This window comes from Rissa tridactyla, chromosome 2 (assembly GCF_028500815.1).
Source record: "Rissa tridactyla isolate bRisTri1 chromosome 2, bRisTri1.patW.cur.20221130, whole genome shotgun sequence".
NCBI lineage: Eukaryota > Metazoa > Chordata > Aves > Charadriiformes > Laridae > Rissa > Rissa tridactyla.
The window spans coordinates 107906868-107928859 of record NC_071467.1 but is presented as its reverse complement, the minus strand read 5'-3'; the positions used below and the strand labels follow the sequence as shown (position 1 = coordinate 107928859).

At 39.6% G+C, this 21992-nt stretch overlaps 1 protein-coding gene across 1 annotated transcript in view; it reads left to right on the top strand.

The window, feature by feature from the left end:
• CNTNAP2 (contactin associated protein 2) overlaps nt 1-21992 on the top strand; it is a 1192916-nt gene that overhangs the window by 1121066 nt on the left and 49858 nt on the right. The window contains exon 20 of the mRNA XM_054190578.1: nt 10800-10893. Coding sequence (XP_054046553.1) covers nt 10800-10893 — 94 coding nt within the window. The remainder of the gene's footprint in view (nt 1-10799; nt 10894-21992) is intronic.

The window sequence follows — 21992 nt, the reverse complement described above, 5'->3', positions numbered from 1 at the left end:
GCTGACAGTTCTCTCTCTCAGGCTTGAACAATATGGGGAGCTGTGGTAGAGAGGCTATCACAACAATACCATATATTCACGATGTTAATAGCTGACTCCATTCAAAGTGAACTTAATTGTGAGGCTTTATGGAAATCTTGACTTAAACGCATCACAAGATTGAGAATAAACCAGAAAATTTATTTGTACAGATCTCCATTTTCCAACTTCACCAGAGGTAAGCAGTAGAAATATCCATCTACTGTGAAAAATAATCAAGGAACTATTTGACCCTTACCTGAATGAAACCAAGAAGAAACAGAATTTTTGCAAGTCTGTTCTGTTATTTCCATTTTGAACGCTGCACTACTTGAAAAGAGATAACATTTGCAAACTCCTAGATGCTTAAAAAATGTAAATCATACAAAGTTAATTCAAAACTAATCTGAAGTACAAAATAAAATGGTAAACATAATAGCAATAAAATAAAATGGGTGAAGCAAAGCAGTCTGCATATAATCCCAGGTTTAAATGCAATGAATATATCAAATATTTTTATAATTAGAGATTAAATTTTGATCTCATTAAAGGGAGTGGGAACTTCCTTATAGACTTCAGTGAGGCTATAATTTCACCTCCTACCATTATTGTTGCTGTAGAATCATACCTAACTATCATGTTTCATATATTTTGAAGCCTCAACAGAGTATGATCACTCTGTTTGAGCTCTTCCTTAGCAGAGGCTATAAAATTTCACCAAATGATTTTCTGCAGCTAACCCAAAAAGTAATGATAGCAGTATAACACATTTTCTAGAAAGACATTTTATCCAGCTTTAAAGACTTCAAATGATAGAAAATTTACCATATCCTTTGGCCACGTCTTCCAATGGTTACGTGCCATTCCTGTAAAGAATTTGCACCTAATTTAAAGTTGGAATTCTGCAAACTTCAGCATTTACCTTTGCGATCTTTTTGTCTATGCCCGATAGATGAAAGAAATGTTTGGTGTCAGGTGTCATTCCCCTTCACACTTTCTTAGAGAGGCTGATTAAAACATCTTTTCATCTTGTCTGTAAGAAACTAAATAAATTGAACTACTTTAGTTTACCGTCAGAAGTCTATCATTTTTGAGCCATAAAACAATTCTGTACCTCTTCTCTGAAAGCTCTCCCATTGAGTCACATTTTGAAAACCTTTACCCTAGGATTAGACATGATAATGGTAGGTATGGCATAAAACCGATGTGGACGTGCCATCTTTATTTATTTCCTTCATTTTCAGGGCAAACATGCTGCCACGGAATCCTTTGGACGGTACTGTAAATTGTCTAGACTCCTGATTAATTTGAAGACTGGTTTAACTAGCATTTCACGCACTGGTAGGGTAAGGGGAAGGACTGTTCATCATTTGAAAACAGCCAGGCAGTATTTGCAAATTCCATAGCAGCTGGCATGACTAAAACATGTGTTAAATATCCAGGACTTTAACCACAGGTAAACATGTAAACCATAGTTAATATCAGTGCTGCAACTGCAACCCTCGGCTTTTTTTCTAATAATCAGGTATATCTATTATATAAAAGCATATGTAATGAATTTCCAAGCAGGTTTTGCCTTAAAGAAAAAAAAAAGAAAAAAACCAAATCATGTGTTCTATTGATAGTAAAGGCCTTCCTGTTGAAATTAATTATTTAAAATCCCTGAGATACGTCTTTTCCACTTTCTGTTGCCATTCTACAATGGCAATGTATTACTCCAACTGCTAGTGCAACAGAAAGGCAAACTCAGACCATTTTCCAGAGCAGAAGCATGTGTTGCAACTGCATATTTAATACATTAGCACTCAGTTTACCCATAGCTACTAAGCTCTTTCTCTCAATCAGAAGTCACAAGGAAATGGTTTTTGCGCAGATTTGAAAATAGATGTTGTGTCACAAATAGGTGACAAAGTAGCATAAAAAGCTATTGATATGAGAAATTTTGAAAATAAAACAAAGCTTATATTGATATAGAATCTCATTGCTAGAACCCTAAACTCTGGAAGAAATACAGATGCCGATCTTTGCATACTTCAGATTCCCTCCAAGTATAATGATGTTATGAATGTTGCTGAAGACTAGATTTTCAATTCTCAAAAGAGTCTGTAAACAACAGCAAGAAACAGTGGAACAGAATTTAAATCATATGCGTCAGAATCAGAAATTAATTAATAATTCACCAATTAATAATTTTCTTACCTGTTCTTTTGTGCTCACAGGATGTCCATGAGCTCCCAGCAGTTTTGCTGATTTTATCCTTCACTGAATTTACTCAACTTCTTTATTTTACAGTGTAACGTACAATCTTTCAGGTAAAGACAGCAATTGTGGGTAGGCAGGAAGCTCATAAATGAGCCATTTCTAGTTCCCCTTTGTGGACAATGGAGTTGGTCAGTGGCATCTGCCAAGATAAGTCCACACATCCCCATCAAACCCCAGACAAATTTATTTTTCCTAAACGAGAACTCCTTTCACTCCTGAGTAAATGAGAGGGTGGAATATCCATACCCTGAAGATCAGAACGTGAGGTCAGATCTTTTTCTAACTGGCAATTATGCAGTGGGGAAAATGTGATCTGTAGAGCCCCATCTGAGGGTGGCATCTCGCTCTGTGGTTGTAGAACGTGAGCCTGCCACCAACCCTGCAGCTGCTGCAGAGGGGCAGGGGCAGATGCTGAAGTACGTATCTATACAAAAGTTTTTCCCTCTCTCTGCATCAGCTGAAATAATGTCAAACTTGAGGCCTTTTGGAAGAATATTCTTCTTTACTTTCTCTTCTGTAAACCCGCTCCGTAAGAAACTCTTTTATATCTCCATCCTTCTCACATCCTATTCAGCAAAGCCTGTATTGCTGGGTTTGGGGGAACTTTTCAGTTGCCTTCTCCCAAACTTTGGCCATGTCTAGGCCTCATATCATGATAATATCCAGAAGTGAAATATCTTCCTCGCCTGACGCCCCTGTTTCCCTTGGAAATGAAGCAAGCGCACTCAAGGCATGAGGGCGTACGGTGCAGTCTGGTAGCCCCCCAGCCTGCGTATCAGAGCAGAGCAAAGTTCTGCAGAGCGTATCAGCAGGCTTCTCCACCTCACAGCACGTGTTACCTACATTGGCTTACGTTGAGACTATATATATCCTCTATAATGGATTTGCAGCAATGAATGTGTGTGTTTTCCTTGGCCTGTATGATTGCTGCTTTGGCGTCAATCCTTACTGGAATTAAAGAAACAAAGAAAGAACAAAAGAATTGTTAAGTGTTTTCAGAGTCTAACATTAAGCCTAAAAAAAGTCAAAACTTAACATGAAATAGGTGCTTTCCATTTATACGGCAGCACACATTGGACAAATTAATGTCCTGTGAAAGTCATCTTTAGGTACCTGAGGTAGATCTCTTTAATTTTAATAACTTGGCATTATATGACCTGCTATTGCTTCTGTTAACATTTGTTGTAATTCATCTATTAAAGTGAGCAATAAAAAGTCAACAGATATGTGAAAGAAGCGTCAGAGAATTGTTTCAATTGGAAGCAGCCAGACTAAATAGTGTCCTTTTCCTTATCAGTGCTTCTGTTACATTTTGAGTTATGTATGTACATTTCCATTTAAATTTTATCCAACTTTTTTGTATTTTTTACAGTCAGGCAAATTATCCCTGAGATTATTTATCAGAGCAAGAACAGCTTCAGGGAAATATACAAGATAATTGCACATAAAGGATTCAAGTTTTTAAACAGAAAAGAAACCTTTTATATTTATTCTATTTTATTCTTCAGTTTATCTATGTTTTTTCTGTGTCTGTATCACATGTTGATTGTGTTTCTACTTTAAATCCCTGCAAAAAAAGATAATTTATCATAAAAGACTGCAGGTGACATTTATTTTAAAAAAAAAAAACAACCAAACTGCAGAAGACTAAATCAGTGCATTAAACCAGAAAAACAAATTTGGAGTGGTTCCTAAAACAGTATTAACCATACCTCGATAGAAATTTCACCTGAAGAGCTCAAAGCACAGTGCAAACCTTAAGCTCGCCTTACATCGTGGTGGTGAGGTACGTGCCTCCTCCTGTGTTCCAGGTGAGCAGTGAGGCTGCAGGTCTGTGACAGCCTAAGCCAGTAAAAAATGCCGGGTTTATGATCCTGCCTTCTTCTCTGGATCCTCTATTCCTTTACAGCCCCTGGCTTGTCCCTGCTCTGGCTCGGATCTTACACATGATAACCTGGGTCAAGGACCTAACCTGGCAGAAAAAGATCGGCGAAGCACTAGTGCCACACTAAGGAAGGAGCTGAATTGCAGTAACAGTGGCTTTGATCAGCCTAGATAAAATATTTTCAAATATCACAATATTAAAAATGTTGGCTTTAAGTTTTTTTCCTAACCTTTCGGCACGTGAATACTCATCTCTGTTTCACCATTAAGAGGTCGGAGTTCAGTCATCCCTGGAAGAAAAATAATAGCTCGTGTTTGATTTTCATAGTCACCTTCCGTCTTTCTCCTAAATGTTTGGGAGTAGCTCCATCTAAACACGTGCACACCACCTTGTTATTTTCTTGAGCTCTCATGCCTAGTCTATTCTAAATTTGTAGGCATTTTTGAGGAGGAACCTTCTTTTTGTTATGCAATATTATAGCACTTAGCACAAAAAGCTCTTGCCCAGGACTGCGAATCTTTTTAATACAAGTGATGAATCATTAGAATCATGCAGGAGAGAAATATTGCATTGTTTATGATGATAACACATCCCCTTCTTTATCCTGCTATTACCGAAGGCAATAGCAAAGCTGTATTGACTTCAGATGGTGCAAGATTAAGCCTCACAGCATTATTATTCCATTGCATTTTGAAATTTTTTTTATAAAATGTCTTCAGCATAGAGAAAAACCCTATCTTTATAGCAGTACGCACACGGAGGCTGGATTGACAATGATACAGATATAGATATATCCACAGGGTGAATATAATGTGTGCGTATGTATATATAGCTTACATAGACATAAAACTTTTTCCCCCCCAAGACTACTAAGGTGATGTAGGCATTATATTTGCCCTTCGATTGATATGTCTGTTAATCTCAGGACTGCTGTCAAGATTAGTTTTATTATCTAAGTTAACAGTAATTTAAAAGAAATAGCATTTTATTGAACTTCTGCTTAAATCCCAGCAACTTCAGATAAAGACAGTCTGCCTGGCGTGACGTGACTTGAGAACTGAAGCTGCAAGTTCCTCAGAAACTGCCATCTGCTTTCATCTCCGTAGTGCTCAAAGCCACACTGTGTATTTGTATTAAGCTCGAACAAAATTAATGAGTTTTTAAAGAAAAGTAACTGTAATGAGAAATCTTAAACATAATTTAAAACCTGTAATTTAATACAAATTCGTGACATCAACCTCTTTGTATGCAGAGGTTCAATTTAATTTTCATTAAATAATGTAGTATCTTTTTTCAAATATCATTTGACTCCAGTAATTCCTTTTTTATTATGTGTCTTATATTAAATTGATAGCCTAGTATTTCATACAAAGACTGTGGGCTGCTCAGTTCCAGCGGCTTACACTTGAGCACCCACTGGATGGCAGTCACATACAACTTAGGAAAGAATTCAGCTTGGTCCTTTAACTCACTGACCTAAAAAAGAAATCCTGGGTTAAGTGCCTCTAAAAAAACCCGTTTTCTTTTATTAGATAATGCTAGTTTAGAACAAAGACAAGCAATAAAAGCGAGCGGACAGAAATCTCACTGTTGTCTGGTGGCGCACCGTGTCATTTCAGGTGCCAGGATTAGAGAAGGGCATAGCTCAGAGCTGGCTGCGGAAAGCAACGTGGGCGTCCCCCGTGGGACAAGAGATGTTAGAGTTAGCAGTGGAGATGGAGCTGGCTCTATTGCTCATCAGAAATGCTTGTCCTTACTGATGACAAGGCCACGAAATCAGTATCACCAGTTTTCAAATGGAGATTTATTTCAAGCAGGAATCAAAGCAACCCAAAACTTCAGAGAGAGTCATTAAACCCTTAAAACGAGTCATAACTGGACCCATTCTGAAATCTTTTCCTTGACTGCAACAAGATCTGAAAAATAAATTTGAGTAGGTAGATTCAGTGATCAATTCAGTGCAAAAGGTCAGTTAAAAACTAATACCTCTAAGCAGTAAACTGTCTGTATCTGTTAGAGCCTGCGATAGAACCCAGCGTTAGGAGTCTCCTTGTTGCCATCCCTGACTCCCACGCATGATCTTTTGCTTCTGCACCGTGATGGTATGCTCTGCCATGCCGAAGACTCCAGGAGAAACAAGGTCACTGAGAGGATTTGTTTGTTTTTTTAATCTGGCCAAGATCCCTGCTAACTAAACGGTTCCAAGGTGGGGGGAAGAGGGGGCACACCTGCTCATATCTCATATTTGGCCGCACCAGAAAGATGTGTGGTTTCGCTGCTGGCACGCCCTGTATGCCCTGCTGCAGCCTCTCTCTTTGAGCTTTGCCACAGAAGTCCCACTGGAGGACTCCAGTGTGCAGGTATGGGTATGGGTCTGCCTCTGCCTCCCTGCTGTGCTTGTGTAGGGATTTTCTAGAGGAATCAGAAAAAAAGGGGGGAGAGGGCAGGAGTGCTAGTTCCCTGCCCTTTGCTCCCCTGCCACAGCACTGGTACGATCCCTCTTTCCAGAGATGGGCAACCTATGATCACACACCAGTTTAAGGGATTTGGTGAAATACAGCATCATTATTTTGGGATTGTTGTCATAACATATGACAGTGGTCACGAGTGGTGTTCCCAGGGCTCAGTATTGGGGCTGGTTCTCTCCAATATCTTTATCAATGATCTGGATGAGGGGAATGAGTGCACCCTCAGTAAGTTTGCAGATGATGCCAAGTTGTGCAGGAGTGTCAGCCTGCTTGAGCATAGGATGGCTCTACAGAAGGATCTGGACAGGTTGGATCAATGGGCCAAGGCCAATGGTATGAGGTTCAACAAGGCCAAGTGCCAGGTCTTGCACTTGGGTCACAACAACCCCATGCAACACTTGGGGAAGAGTGGCTGGAGAGCTGCCTGCTGGGACAGGACCTGGGAGTGTGGGTAGACAGCCGGCTGAAGGTGAGCCGGCAGTGTGCCCAGGTGGCCAAGGTGGCCAACAGCATCCTGGCCTGTATCAGCAACAGTGTGGCCAGCAGGACAAGGGAAGTGATTGTCCCCCTGTATTCGGCACTGGTGAGGTCCCACCTTGAGTCCAGTTTTGGACCCCTCACTGCAGAAAGACATTGAGGGTCTGGAGCAGGTCCAGAGAAGGGCAGTGAAGCCGGTGAGGGGTCTGGAGAACAAGTCTTATGAGGAGCAGCTGAGGGAGCTGGGGTTGTTTAGTCTGGAGAAGAGGAGGCTGAGGAGAGACCTTATTGCTCTCTACAATTACCTGAAAGGAGGTTGTAGAGAGTCGGGGGTTGGTGTCTTCTCCCAAGTAACAAGCGATAGAACAAGAGGAAATGGCCTCAAGTCATGCCGGGGAGGTTTAGACTGGATATTAGGAAAAATTTCTTCACCAAAAGGTTTATCAAATGTTGGAACAGGCTGCCCAGGGAAGTGGTGGAATCACCATCCCTGGAGGTATTCAAAAGTTGGGTAGACGTGGTGCTTAGGGACATTTAGTGTTAGTGGTGTTTTTGGCAGCGTTAGGTTAATGGTTGGACTTGATGATCTTAAAGGTCCCTTCCAATCTAGATGATTCTATGATACATAATTGTATATTCTTACTTATTTTAAATGTGAGTGCCATTATCCATTTTTGCCAGGAAAGGCAAAATTGGACATTTGTAGGTGACAGAACAAGGTGAGGTTTGCAATGCTCTGTCATTTCTGAAGGATTTTACACCATGGCCTCAGAAGAACTTCTTAGCAAATACAACATGTTTCATTAGCTGAACTACAAAACCTAAGCTTTGGGTGATAGGGTGATATATTAGATGTTCTGGGACCAAATTATAGAGCAACTTAAAAATAAAAACCTAGACCCTGAAGCGGCTGTTGTACTGTGTGGGCAGAAAGCAGCCTTGCAGGAAATCTGTATGGCAAATTAACAAACTATAGCTTTACGTAGCTGATGGACCGACTGTCTTTTAATCCATTATGGACCAGCCTTTCCGCATCCTGAAAGCTAACTGAAGACAAAGGGAGTTTCACCGCACCACAGCTGGCAGGATTTGATATTCTGTATTTGTGCATGTAAATGCTCACAGTGATTCATCATTTAAATTGACTTTTAATTTTCAGGTTTGTCCTGCAGACACAATTAGCATTTTCAGGTAGAGGCAGCCTGTACATTAGGCAGGGATGACTTTTTTGTTTCTTGTTCCTAATGGTTGCTCTGATAATGGACACCTGGACCATGGCTACAGCTCTACGATACACACAATACATTGACAAATTAAATTAAATGAGAGACTGATAATAATTATTATGATTTATTAGTATCTTATCAGGTTAGCGATGATTTGATCAACCCCTCTACTCATATTCCAAGTCACAATGAAAAGAAATATTTAAGAATTGCCCCAGATTGGTTTTGGAAAAGGAAGAACTTAAATGTTGATGATGTTGACAAATACCAATGTACGTGGTAGGAAACCACACTATTATATCAGAGTTACTTCAGCGTATTTTAAGTCATACATATAAAAGGAGAACCTAGGAGATGAATCCTGTGCAATCAGAATGTATCAGAAATAATTCCACTGCAGGCAAAGAAGTTACATGAGGTTAAAGTCTTGGCATGTGAGAGGCTGGAGGATCAGGTTTTTGTGGATCAGTCTTTTCACCAGTCTTTTCCTGATATGCCTCTGGAAAGTCTATACCTTTAGTTTAATAACCATACTGATAAATACCATGGCAGCTCCGAGATCTGATCTGAGCCATTCCTCTTTGTCTTCTGAAATAAGAAGGAAGTATTTTGTTCACCTGAAATGCCTGCAGCTCCCATTGACAACAGGTCTGACCCTTGTGGTGCTGGACGCCAGAACAGCGATTTCCCTTCCACCAGGGAAAGCAATAGCAAGCACTTAACTGGAGTTTGTACTCAGTAGGATCCACTGTGGTTAAGGTTCAGAACGGTTTTGTATTTTAACTCTTTGTATGCGCTTGGCTGCACCCTTTCAAAAATAACTCATTTTTATTTTAAATTATATAAGTCTATTTTCAGGTAAAATACGTTATTTCTGCTATTAAAAATCTCAGAAAAGCTGTTCAAGATACTGTGAACAAACTGAAACGTCTTACTTTCTGAGTAAGAAGATGAAACTATGTGTTTCGATGTATTTAACTCAAAAAAACTGCAGTCTAAAGTTGGGAGCTAGCCAGTAGTCGTGCTGATAAACACTGATGGCCAAATTTTAAATAACCAGTGTATAAACTCGTTATGGTCAATTAAAAATAATTTCTGAACGTATTTGCTAGACCTCTTTTGGCACCTGCAGGCAACTTTTTTGTCTATTATGTATATACACTACTCTTGAGGCTTTACGGGGCAGTATAAGAAAGACAGAAGCCCTCTTTTCCAGTTGTCATAGTTTTCTGAGATGATTGCCTCTGCAGATTCATGGGTATGACATTAGTAGGCTTTCCCAGTAATGAGCTCACAGAATTCCAGTGTATAATGGGATTCAGCCAGTCAGTTCTATGCTATCTGCCATTCGTTTCCTTTCAACCGCTGCAGTATCATTAAAGCTAACTAATTCAAGGTAATGGTGTTTTGAAATTAGAAATATGCCAAAAAGGTATGTTAAAAAATTGTATGCCCCTCAGTATTGCGGTTTTTCCAGAATTACGTCTGCAATCCGTAATACCCTGCAAAGTCTTAAATCACCTATGAGTTTCTATCTTGTTTCATGCCGAGGTAAGGACATAATAAAATAAACAATTGTGGGCCTGCCCTCTTAAAGCCTGTGTAATTTATTATTATTAAATTATTAAATACATAAAGCCAAGAAAATAAATAACAACAGCAAAGTTAAAAATTCACCCCAGTTACCTTTATGAAATGTGAACATCAAAACTCTACTGAGCTGTATTGAACTATCTTAATAGTGCTATTGCTAAGCATAGGCAGTTTGTTTTCTTCCTCTCTCTTCACATTTTTCTGTTAAATAGTTAAAAAACAGGAAAAAATATTCTAATATAATGTGATTCTTATGCCATATCAGGGACAAGATGAGTTTCCTGTAGATTATACTATTTAGCTAAGTTGATTACTCGTTAATTTATTTCTTAGGTTTCACTAGGTGTCATCACAATTAAGTTGAACAACATTTTCAACAAGAAAATAATAAACATGAAGTGCAAAAATGTGTGTCTTATTAATTTTTTACTTTTCTGAAAGAAAAGGAAAAGGGCCAACACCTACATTAGTCTCAGCTATTCTCTCGCGGGCAAAGCATGTAAATCTAGCTTTAGCAGTAACATGGAAATCCTGCATTAAAATAATAAGCTGGTTTATTGTTGATGTTGACGCTGTTGTTATTTTTAGCAATTATATTGAAGCGCACAGGCAAAAGCTGAAATGATTCTACAGCAACTGGAACATACAAATATCCAATATAGGTATTTTTCAGGCCTTGGGAACCTTGGAAATGTCAGATATGGAAGGAGGGGTATTAACTGTTACTTTTCCTTTATGAAAACGAAAGCAGAGCGTATCAGACAGAGTTGTAAGTGGTGGCATAAACTCTACAAAGTAAACCTGATACGATAGCACCGTAAGAAGGCAGATCAGTTCAAAATACTCATCATTTCTTTTCTCTTCCCCCAGCTTGATCACTATCCTCCAACAAGTTACAGCCTGCCAACAGCGTCTGATATTCAGTTTGATTCCCCGAAGGCACTATTCCTAGGAAAAGTTATAGGTAAGATTTCATTGTATACCTGGTTATTTTATGAGGTTTTTTCAGAGAATACTGACAACTGTAAGCTCACAGGACAATGGCGTGTGTCATGTTTGCAGCAGGAGACTTGCTGGGCACGTCATTCTTGACTAGAAGGCGGTGATATTGGAATTATACCTAAAGGAAGGGCTATGTTCACCTTGTCACATAGGCACACAAATAAGTGATTGCCCAATGCATGGAAAAAAATGGATACGGTTAAAGAGACACTCGTAACATCATATTTGTGCAGTTTCATTACCCTCTAGGTGTTAGGTGGAGGGAATACAAGGAAGTTATTGAGACCTTTGCTTCTACGAGGAGATACTGAAGTTATTTGAAATGGTGTCTTCCACTGTGATGTTTTATATAATGCCTTTATCCGTGCAGCCTTCTTATCCCAGTGCACCCTCTTGTGGCATAACTATCCTTCATCAGTCTGGCAAAATTGCCACTGTCTGACAGTGAGGCCCACCATCAAGGTCCTTTGGAAGTCTGTAACACCTACAGCAACACTCATCTATACATTTTTCCATCCCTTTTATGGATCTCATCGCTATTTCCCAGTGCAGCAGCTTCCCAGCCAGCTGCCCAGCTGAACTCAAAAGGCAGTACAGATGCATCTTAAACTGCCTTTGCCTCACTTTTAGGCCATCCTATTTTCCATTGCTTAATTTTTCCACTGCTGGCATCCTACATAAATTTCCACTTCAGAAATCGATTATTGCCATGACATTCACAGCTTTTAAGGGGGACTTTTTCCCCTTTTCAAGACATAAGAGGGTATTGATATTATTTCTTCTAAGTGCTTTGTACAGGGATGTGGTTGCTTGAACTGCATTGAAGTGTTTAATCCAGAAAATCATAAACTTTTCTTTGCTTAGTGGTGTAAAGCACTGATCAGTGAACCCTGTGCACTGATTTTCGAAGTGGAAAAGCGATTGACCACATAGCTGATGTGACTTTTCGAAGACACACTTTTCCATTTGTTTCCTTCTTAAAATTGGACGTATTGAACTCGTGTGAAATAGGAAGCAAAGAGCCTTTAAAATAGTTGGTAAGCAAGAGACACAAACTATTGTCTGGTACTCTCCAAGTCAGTTGTCCATAGTACAAAAGACAATGCCGTCTGATTTTGGCAAGTCTTGGGAAACTGGGTGCATTCCCACCTCACCACACTGAATTAGGGCGGTTGGACTAGAGCTGACTGTCCGCCTCAGCCAGGCTGCCAGCCTCTGCATGCACTAGTTAAAATGAGGAGACGAAGGACTTCGGGTGGAACATTCAGCAGCTGGAATAAATCCGCAGGCAAGGAATGGGGCTCGAGTCTTTCCTGCCAGGTAATTGTGAGCAAAAATATCAGCTATAATTCACTGAAGAGTGTTGCAGTGTCCATCTCCCGTAATGGATTCATTTCCAGCAAGGTTCTGTTTCCTTTGAGATGGCAGCCCTCTGTGACGCTTCATTTGTCTAAGAAACTACCACAGTATGGCAGTACTGCATCCACAGCTCGGTCTTCTAAATAAGCTTACCTTTTTTGAATGTTTCTTCGGATCCAGCTAAAAATGGCCCTTTCCCCGCCGTTCTAATCAGGCAATGCTTTGGAGGAGGCTGAGCAAGGTAGGTGAGAGAATGTGGGGATAGGTGCACCACAGAGAAAATACCGCAGTGTAAGAGATAAATGAGTGAAGAGAAAGAAAAGGACAATTCCTAAAACACAGAGGAAAACAATGCACTGCGGTGTGAAAAGAAAAAATGGAATAGAAACACAAAATGAAAGAGAAAGCAAGCAGTAGCTTACGCTACACTCATCTGAAATACCCGGAGTACAGACAGAGCTCTGCAAGGGAACCACTTATTCCTTTGAGTTGCTGAGCTGGGAGGTGGACTAGCAACATAGTCAGGTAGGCACATAGATGAAACCATGACACAGATAGGACATTTAGTCTTTGCACTGGTTCATTTCTGAGCTGAATTTTTAATCACAGTCAGCACTACAAAATCAAAGGCCACCCAGCTGTCTCCCACATAACCCCATGCCCAAGTGCCATTTTTTTGGCTGCGTTTAAGTACTCCCGTTCTGAAATTTTCTATAGGCATTCTTGGAGAATAAAGGGGCTGCAAGAACTGAGAAGCTCAGATTGTCCATGATACGAGCACTCATGTCTAGGATACTTGTTTCACTATTGGCAGCGACTGAAAGGCATAACCATCTCAGAGGTCCACATAAAATGTGTTATTGACCCAGTTCTGTTCCTACAGAGCTAAACCCACAACACCTCACACAGCTCATTTGCAAAAAGTCACGTATCTGTCTGAAAATAGAGTTTTAAGTATCCTCTGACTCTTTCAGTTGGATCCTAGCGGATAAGATTTTTCAGAATAAAGGCATAGAAGAAGAAAAAAGTAGCAGAGGTCAGTGAATACAATTTGATTTTTTGTTTTAAAAGAAAAAAAGTAAGAAAAGTTTTAAGTATCTGGGAACGTTCAATTTGTATTCCTCTTGCTCTTTGTAAGTAGGGGAAGCTTGACAAGAGCAATTAAAAGCAAGTTCTAAATCTAGAATTGCAAAGACTGATCACAGTCCTGATGATACCTCTCCCATAAATAGATACAGTTGAAGATCGTCATCAGGAAGCATAAAGCAATCACTGATGCCCACCTTCGACTCCTCTGCTAGCTTAAAGTTTGGCAACAGGCAAAGGTCTTGGGATACCCTGAAGGCGTAACTCGTGGATCAGTTATATTTCTGGTTTCCTGTGCTACTTGGTGATTTTAAGCCTCAGACATCCGCCTCCCTGTTTCTGAAGATGCCATTTGTCATCCATTCTTATAAACTGCATCATGCATTCGTTATATATTGTACATCCTGTTATCCCTGGGATTGATTACTTCATTTTTTAACAGCATAGGATTATATTAGCATGGTTGGGAATATGATTCTTTTGCTTCCTCTTCTCTGGTTCTGTTACTGTCTTTGCAAAATAGGATATTTTATTAAGTAAAAGAGCAAATCAGTAGTAAAGAAACAACAACAACAACAACAAAAAAACCCTTCTATGCTTTCTGCCAAAGAAAAATTGAAATTATCTGCAGAGACACAGATTTCCTGATGTAAAATTGCTGTGCGACTGACCATATCTGTTGATCAGCTTTACTGTGCAGCTCTCAAGAGTAACGTTGCGGGAGGGAAGAGCACAGTTAACACAGTGACACGAGGGCAGCAGTTTGAAGGGCGAAGTAGACGCAGAATCCAGTATCTCTAAAGCTTCTAATTGTCACATCGTATCGGCGGCTAGGCATATTTCAGTGGACCAGAGGCATTAGCACCGACAGAAGACCTGGATACATACATCAAGTTACAATTCGTACCCGCTAGCAATTACATGAGCGGTATGGGCGTAGCCTCCTATTTCGCTGCCTGTCTGTCATCAGTTGCATTCCATTTCTGTTGTTCCAATACTATCCAATTCTTATTTGGCATCAAAAATGAATGCAAGGCCCTATTTCTAAAGACAGATGGGTTTTTGAAGAGCACTCTGGAACAATCTTACGAAGAAACTGATCTTCTGCCTGTCTTATTTCCATTTTTATTAGGGTTATTTGCATAGGAGGAGCTGTTTCTGCCACAGCTGTGCTTGCTGTGGTAGTTAATCTGCTGCCAGTCAGAAACGATCGCTCGTACAACACCTACCACAGTGCAACCCCGCTCTCTCCTCTAGGTCTCATCACTCTCATGGCTGATGAATAAAACGGTGACGAAATGGCTCCGCGCCTTGTAACGGTCGATAATACCTTCTGTAAAGCAGGCGGGTCACATCAGAACAAAAAGAAATGATTGAATTGCAGTTGTAATCAGGGAGCATTTCTTCTTCTTTAAGTTGAGGTGTTTTCTGATTTCTTGAAATAATTTCCAGGAAATGCAGTTGTTCGCTGGCTTGAAAAACATTGATATAAAATATGTTTAGCCTTCTGGGAAACTGGAGGTAAAGGCATTCAGTATATAATCCATAAAATGGATTATGATTTGAGCTGTAAATAAAGCTGGAGGAGACAACGAATGACAAAACCTGGTTTATGTTAGTGTGTAGTAGTAACAATAATAGCACTAGACAAATGCAGGATTTTGTGAAAATGATAGAAGGGAATTGTTAATGTTTCAAGAAAGTCCTTTAATCTCTTATTTAAACATCCTTAGGCTTTGACGGCTGACACAGAGGAGGTAAGAGGGGAAAGCTGGCTATCTGGATGACCAGCTATGAAAAGAAAAAACAGGAAGTAGACAATGTGACAGGAATATGTCACAGTTCAGATGTGAATCTACATTTTCATTTAGGCTGCAACTTGAGACTCATGACTGAGATAGAAAAGAGCAGAGGTTTGATTTTCCTTCTAAGTGTAGTGGTTTCGGATGCAATGTTCAGGTTTGTCTTCACATCCTTTTTGGATACCTACAACAATTTCTGTTATGGGAACTTGCTTTATAGGGAACTGGTGTCATAGTCTGTACTTTATTACTGAAATGGAATATTTCTTTGGGTTTTAATATGCATTTGTAAAGAATTAGCTACACGTAATTAAACATGATTTCGTAAAAGTATCATTCTGGTGAACAGAAACAATTTGAGAGCTTCTTAACAGGCTGTTTGATTGAGCACAGAAACACCAAGATCAGACAAGAATTGCTCTTGAGAATGTGGCAAGGGCGTAAAGGAAATGCGCTCCTTATCTGTTTTCCATCTCTACCAACCACTCCAAATCAAATGATATCATTTAAAAAATACTTTTATTTCCACTTGGAAACAATCAACATAATATGTCATCTATAACACAGACAGATTATCAGTTTCAGAACTGACAGCTGTCCCTGCAGCTAATCTCTGTAAGTTCCATTTATGTCTCTGCCTTACCCCAGTGCTCTTCAGGTACTTCCAGTAAGAGCAGCAAAAAGGGAAATACCTTTCAGGTCTGCGTTCCTTCTTACAAAAGCAGCTGCCATCACTCTACAACTAAAGAGAGATCCTGGAAATCAACCGAAGGGGCCTGGAGTCCTTTCTCGAAAGGGGGGGTTCTTGAAGAAGAAGAGATAGAAGGTCCATCTCTAGATGTGGTACTTCCCTGATGTCAATGAAAGGATTTTTTTTTTATTGTTCCCTGGCTGGAGTTCCTCTGTTTCTTTACCCGTGTGTGTGTGGTGAAAATAAAAACTGGTCAGGAGATATTTCGCTGGATTCATTGTGACATTCATTGCCTTGGACTGACGGGAGGTGAGACCAGTTTACATCTAGCCAAGTAATTCGTTTCAAGCATGCAAAGGAGAGAACATAGAAAATCTTAAAAAAAAAAAGAAATTTGGAAATAAATGACATTGCTTTCATGGTTTAGGTAAGGTATACAAATGGGAACTACTTTTTTCTTGCATGGCATCTCTCCACAAATACGTACTCAATAATAGGAGGTTAAAAGTTTTAAATCCTTTGAACTACCATCAGGGACAACGGCAATTTTTCTGAGCTGTAATCATTCTTTACTACTAAATAAGATGCTTTCTTTTCCACAGAACAAACCTGGGAGTTTAATGCTTCAACACTTCTAGCTGAATAACAGAAATGACCTAAAATGTAATTCCTTCTACCAAAACCATCATAAACTAACTTCAATGTCCACGTTTCCCTGCAACTGCGGAGGTTTATCGCTTAGAGGGTTTGTTTCATGCCAAAGGAAGCCTAACCCTATTAATGTCTGTGAGAACATTTACCATCATTGAAAAGGGGGGTTTGATAGCCTCGATAAAAAAAAAATTCTGTAAAGGATCTGGGCACCGCCATCATTGGCACTCCGTTTGGGTATGCTGCTTGACACTAACATAATCTGATGATAGGAAGTGGATGTTAATCAAAGAAATCATCGAACCAAATACAGTTTAGAATTAGGTCTCTGATACTGTAAGGTACTTTGTTGAGCTCCTACATTTGGATCCTAGAAGGCAAGGCAGAGGTGTAAATAGATCATGAGTAATCTAAAAGTATTTTTCTACTACACATCTTGGACATGTATCTACTGCTACCTCATGATCTTAAGGAGGTTATCACCTCATTATATATATTAGCAGCGTGGCTGTCAGGGCTCCACAGCTTGAGTTTGCGCTGTGGCTCTCCTTCATTTTGCAGTGTAGACAGATAATCTGGAGTGGAGCGTAGCTTAGCCTGCTTTTACTGATAATGAGCAGAAAATAGCTGGCATGCAGTAAATTCATCCACTAACTTACTTCAAAGCAACTGCCTTCTGAGCACCAGCGTTAACATTCAGTACCGTAATCTCAGGGAGAATGCCTATGTATATTGTCATATTAGGAGCACTCCTGCTACAGTAGCAGTTGAATATTAAAAATGTGCTTTCCCCTGCATGAGTCACACATGAATTTTCATACAAAAATATAATATCTGCACAATTTTCCTTCTCCTCCACCTCCTATATAATAGCATCAGTCTGGTTGAAACTCCCCTGGGATTTAATATTGCTTATCTCTCTGACCTCAGATCTGTCTGTCTGTCCATATCTCATTCTTTGAAACGTTTCTCATAATGGTGGAAATGTTCCACAGCTCTTTTAGTTAAAACAAGAAAGAAAGAAAGAGTAAAATATTTTTTTCTTTCAGACCTCCGAGGTTTTGAGCTGTCTAGTTTCTCTGAGAAATCCTACCTACAAAGCCTATTCAGAAAGGAACATTTCCCACCTACAGGTCTCCCGGCCAAGGGGACACCATAAAGACTTTGAATTGCTGGTTCCACCCCAATAACTTCTGTGGCAGAAATCAGGGTAGCCCAAGTGAATTTCATTTTGTTTGAGAACTGAAATGAAGAAGGAAAGCCGAGAATATCCATTGGTGCCATTTGCTTCTCAACATCCGTGCCGCATCTTCTTTCCATTTTTCAGAATATTGTGGGATTCGGCTGCTGTGGCATCAGCCTGCTGACAGCTCCAGAGAAGCAGGAGACAGACCCCGGACAAGCTGGACTGAATTAGATGACAGTAGTCACAAGTATAGCCAGCTCTGCTCTTCCAAAAGTTAGCTGGAGTCATCTCCCCCCACTAACTTTTCACTCCCACCCTTCAGGTCATTCTTCCTCTCCCAGCCCCTATGCTGTACTTTGTAGCTGGGGGCTGCCCTTTCCCTTGCTTGTTGCGCTATTCTCTATAAAAAGACTTCACTGATTACTAGTTTTTCAAGCCTCCCGTGGGCATTCAACAGCTCCAGAAGGTCAACTACCTTTTTTTTTTTTGGTTTTTCATGCTCTTTTAGCACGCATACCAGCCTGTAACAGGATGCGAGTCTCCTAGTTCCTAAATTCTAAAGTTCTTTTCCATTATGCTTTAAGATGTCTCAGAAAATTATTTTCATATAAATTGCTCTACAGAATCTTGTGAAGAAAATAATCCCATTACTTTACAGTTCTTTCCAAAGTATGCATCTATTGGCTGTGGGAAGAAAAAAAAAAAAAAAAAAAAGAGGAGATTGTAAAGACATTTAATTTAGTTAGTGCCATTTTGAACAGAGTATTTGCACAAGTCTTATCTGACATTCAAAACCATGTGATAACACTATTTAAATGTAATGGAATAAAATGAAAACTTAAATTTCAGTAATTAGAGTGACCTTTTCCTAACTTCTGTATTTTATTAAGGTGGCACGTCTTAGTTATACAACTTTTCCCTACCACAGGAGGAGAGGAACAATTTCACTTGTACTGTGTAATATCTAGTACTAATTTATTTCAAATGCAGCTGCTTTAAAGGGTCAAAGAGTGGAACTGAACGTGACAAGGTCACCAAGGGCATCAATAAAACCTGCTGTCGGCTCTATAAAATTATAATGGAATGGATAGCAAAATCAGAGAGCTGAGAGCACCTTCAAAGCTTGTAAATCATGAAGCAAAGTATTACACAATCTGAAAACTGAAAGCCAAAGGTATACCTGAAGTGGAAAGTGAGAGCATGTTGTAATTTTCTTCCAAATGTACTGGAAGGAAAAACTGAAAATCAGAATAGATCTCCCCTAAAATAATAAAAAGGCAGAACTGAAAAAAAATTTACTTTACTAGGCCAGCACACAAGTATTTAGTTTTTATATTATTTTACCTAACAAGGGCAACCTCTGCCCATGGCTCCAGATAGAAAACAATCAAAAATAATACAAATATGCATCCATAATTTGATCAGAAACAGCTGTATAAATATCCATTGTGGCCAGATTATTTTAGTTGAGGGTGCAGATTATCTACATGCCATTCCTTGTAAGGACAGGTAAACAAATTAAGTCTAATTCAAAACTCACTAGTTGTTTGACAATTGAAAAAAACCTCAGTTTTTGTCTGACGCTTGCTTCACAGTGAAGACAGTGGGGGAGGGGGGGAAATCAGAACAAAACAAGTCACAGTCTGACAAAAATATTGAAATTAAAACTCATTTTGGGTCAGATGAGTGAGAATCTCTCCCACAGATTGTGTGCCTCCGAGTCTATGGTCCTATTCAGAGGGACTGTCAGACAGACAAGAGAAGTGGCTTGTGTCCCTTGTTTTGCAGGATCACTGGGATCAAGTCAACCTTCTCCCTCAGCTGTCCTAGTTTTCATTCCTGTCAGCAATAATTTGAAGTCGCCCGTGTCCTCTACCAATCTGCAATGGCCTCTTATGCCAAAAGCACCAAAGGTTTCACAGAGCCCAGAGAAAGTTTGCTCAGATTGCTGAAGGACGTGGGAAAGGCAAGGAATGTGAGACTTTCTGGGGTATAAACTAGATAGGAATTTCATGGTGTGTGCCACTGTGCGTGAAATAATAAACCCCGAAAGGAGAGCAGGACCATTGCCCCTGGCAAAGCGCCGCACTAATGCACCTTCACACACTGGGGCTCAGAGCTGCCTTAGGTTCGGACGGCTTTCATTCTCTCAGAGAAGCCTGGACCTGTCCGCACGGATAGGTTTTAAGCTGTACAGATTTGTAGGATGACGTTTATCTCAGTTCAAAAGCTCAACACAAAATCTTTGCACTACTAAACCCTGTTTTAAGCAGACCTTATACAGAGTGTAAAGTAAGTCTATATTGCACTGCTGGTTTTGGCACAAGAAAAATGTGCCAAACTTTTTTGCGTATGTATAATCGAGACGTAGTACAATAAACGTGTTCCTCAAATAATATTAAGTAATGAATGAGTGTGAAGAGAAGATCATATTTTTGAAGGTACTTTATATAGAACTATAAATTCATAGGCTAAATTATTAATGGTGAATAACTTGCTCAATTCTCACTATCACAAAAAAAAAAAAGAAAGGGAAGGAAATAAATTAGGGAAAGATAATATAACATTCTCCTGTTAAGCCAGACCTTTGGCTGTAGGTTACTTCACATTTCTTTTAAATGAAATGCTCTCATTATTTAAATTACAGAACCAAAACCTGACTGATGTCTTATTTCTAAGTGTTTCTGCCCAGCACGTTTAAAAGCTATAGATATCCACTCTTTATGTAAGCCCTTTCTGATAGGTACAGTAATGTATTCTCCATCTCTGTATTTCAGGGAACAGTTAAAACACTATTAGTTGCCATGGAGAAGCAGCTCATTCAGTAGAATGTTCGTTTCAGTTCCAGTGGCTTCGGTCATGTCTGTGCTGTAGATAACAACAGGCGTTGTAGTTGAATCAGTGACCTCTCTCAAAACTTGCCATGGCAATATAGCTGTGATGCCACCCGGCATGGACTGGTTGTCCTTGGTTATTTGCATGGTATAAAGGTGCGCTTAGGAGCAAGACACTGGGAATCAGTCACCCCAAACCCGTCATTGCTCCTTGCTGCGCCACCGTCACCAATACCGAGCTAAAAGCATACACTTTATTTAGATTTTTGCACCACCTATGTTTTTCGTGTGCTGTTCGACATACAGTGAAACATATTTCAGCTAAGTTTCAGACTGACACAGTTTCAAGCTGAAACATGGCAGTCAGTCACCAAAAGGAGGAAGGCAGGACCTTACCCCTTGCCGAAGGAAGGAGTTGTTTACTAGCCAGTAAAATACGGGAGGTCTGGTCTAACAAGTAGGCCTTTATATAGCTAAGAAAATGAAACAAATTGTTTAAATGTAATAATTCAGGATCAGAAATTTAAATGTAATAATTTCTGGATCAGAAATTAATAGAATGATTTTTGGAGGGAAAGATGGAAACTGTCCGGACTCTCGCAAGTCTTCAAAGGGGACATCTACTATAACAGCTAAAATTTCTCACTAAGACCCAGGAATGATCTAAATTCATCTGAAAAGGCATGTTTGGTGAAACACGCTCCTGGATTCTGTGGTGGAAACTCTCTGCTGTGTCCGATTTGATGGAGGCTTTGAAATGGTTCTGTCATGTCCTTTTTTTTTGTCTTAAAATATGGTATCTTATTTGAATAATATGTTTTACAAAAATGTTAGTAGTTTCAAGAATATCGTATTGTATCGTAGTGGGGATAGGATAGGATAGGATAGGATAGGATAGGATAGGATAGGATAGGACAGTACAGCACTAGGGATAGCATTGTTCTTAAGTAGCTTCCTCAATTAGATTCAGAGGTTTTCTACAGCATGGTCTACATCAGCAGGGGCTCCTTGTGTTGCAATTTGGTTGTTTATTCTGATATTAAATCTGACATATCAGTAGCAGTGTTATGCCATTGACCATGACAGTTACTGATCCTTAGATTTAGATGCCATAATAAAACTCTATTTAATCTGCAATACAGCGGCGAGTTCATAAAAACCTCATTTAAATACAACAGGAGTAAACTCACATCTTTACAACTTTCTTCTTAGCGAAGCCTGTTTTCTCTCCTATAAATGTACACCACTTACCAGAAATGTCTCCTTTATGACTAGATGAACTTAGAAATCTGTCTCAGTATTTTCAGCTACTGAAATATCAGGGTTGTACTCTGCTCGCACATGAAGCAGTTGAGTAAGGTTACAGTTAACTTCCCACCAAAAGGTAATATTTTTGGTTTGTTTTTGATAGCAAGACTGTCACTGGTTGTGTTACTTCTTCCTATTTTCCGC